Below are 1,728 nucleotides of genomic sequence, written 5' to 3' on the forward strand. Positions count from 1 at the left end.
AGGCAGGAGACTCGCTGGAACCCAGGAGTTGGAGGTTGCTGTGAGCTGTAATGCCACGGCACTCTACCCAGGGGGACAGCTTGAGGCTCTGTCTCAAAAAAAAATAAGCTCTCTTCCTGTATTTTACATGTAACTAAAATTTCCACTGGAAAGAACATTGACCAGGGTGGCACCTGTGGCTGAAAGGAGTAGGGCGCTGGCCCCATATGCCAGAGGTGGTGGGTACAAACCCAGCCCCGGCCAAAAACGGCAAAAGAAAAAAAAAAAGTATTGACCAAAAGGCTTATTCTAAACTAAGTATTTGACACCTTGTTTTTGGGGGGATTTTTTGCGCAGTTTTTGGCTGGGGCTGGGTTTGAACCCGCCACCTCCGGCATATGGGGCTGGCACCCTACTCCTTTGAGCCACAGGCATGGCCCTTGACACCTTGTTTTTCTACCTGTCTGCAATAGCATCTATAGGAAGAAACAAGTATAGAGGTATCAAGCAAGAATAAAAAGCTAATAACAAACAGAAAGAACATAATCACTTGCAATCAAATTTGGTTTATTTCAAGTTCGTACCAAAATATATTCCAGCCAGCTCTTCAGATCATTTTATAATTTCATAAACCCTATGCCACTATCCTTTCAAGAGCTTCCAGGACGAATCAAGTAGTCCAGCCAAAGAATATAGGTAGAATCCACATGATAGGTGATAAGGCAGCAATATCCATCTGCTGCTTTGACTTCTTTTACCCCAGCAGGTAGTGTGATCTTAGGACTGTGTATATATATACACGTGTTGAGTATTAGTGAAAAATTATTAGAGAATAGCAAGTTCTAAGCTTTGTTCCTGTAGCTTTTTGAAGTCCATACACATCACTAGCACAGTGCTGCTCCTTCATTCTCTCAGCTCTAACAGCCTTAGGGCTCTACCATTCTTAACCCTGGGGCAGGTACTAGTTTAGTCTTGATTTTTTTAAGAATTTACTTAAGGGGAGAACAAAAAACCCAGGCCATAAATACTGCCCCAACTTTAAGTAAGAGAATAAATTAACTGATCAACAGAAGACAAGTTGGGGGATGGTAGTGGGTAGCAATGTGCCCCAGAGTCAGTACATTCTCTAACCCAGATAATCTCAGTAGAGTAAGAGTGTAAGGAAGAAAGGCTTGGTTTTTCTCCTTAAACAGTGGTATCACTCAAGTCATGAAGGCCATTGAAATGTGATTATTCTGCTAACATAACTTGTAATTCTTCCAGGTCCTTCTGGAAAGTTGAATCCTAGGGAGAGAAAGAATAAATCCAGGACTCAGAATTTAAGCGAACATTTTCCCAAACCCACTGAAAGATGAGAAGAGGAGCCCTTTGCTTTTTTCCTCAGCTCTGTTATCCTGTGTCTTCTAATTTTTCAGGATAGCTGGAGCCTTTGAGACCTATTACCCCTAGCTTAGAAGGGCATTCCTATAGGGTAAGAGATTCTTTCCTAGAGAAATAAGACCTTAAGGCAGCGGTTCTCAACCCGTGGGTCAAAACCCCCTTTTTCCATTTGTAACAATGTGGCAGCTAAGAAGGTTGAGAACCACTGTGTTAAGGGAAGATCTTTCCTACATGGGTCACAGGGTGACTAAGTGATGGAACCCAGTATTTAAAAAGCTCCTGGGCTCGGCACCTATAGCTCAACCGGCTAAGGCGCCAGCCACGTACACCTAAGGTGGCGGGTTCAAATCCCCAGCCCGGACCCGCCAA

At 43.6% G+C, this 1,728-nt stretch overlaps 1 protein-coding gene across 2 annotated transcripts in view; it reads right to left on the reverse strand.

The window, feature by feature from the left end:
- Window positions 1-529: 529 nt before the first annotated feature.
- The window catches only part of RMDN3 (regulator of microtubule dynamics 3), a 29,684-nt gene continuing 28,485 nt past the window's right edge, over window positions 530-1,728 (reverse strand). For both annotated transcript variants that reach the window (XM_023514312.1, XM_012806375.2), the window contains exon 13: window positions 530-1,263. In XM_023514312.1, the coding sequence (XP_023370080.1) occupies window positions 1,210-1,263 (54 nt within the window). In that variant the 3' untranslated portion in view covers window positions 530-1,209. The remainder of the gene's footprint in view (window positions 1,264-1,728) is intronic.

Source organism: Otolemur garnettii, unplaced genomic scaffold, assembly GCF_000181295.1.
Source record: "Otolemur garnettii isolate 467f Iridium unplaced genomic scaffold, OtoGar3 scaffold00050, whole genome shotgun sequence".
NCBI classification, from domain to species: Eukaryota; Metazoa; Chordata; class Mammalia; order Primates; family Galagidae; genus Otolemur; species Otolemur garnettii.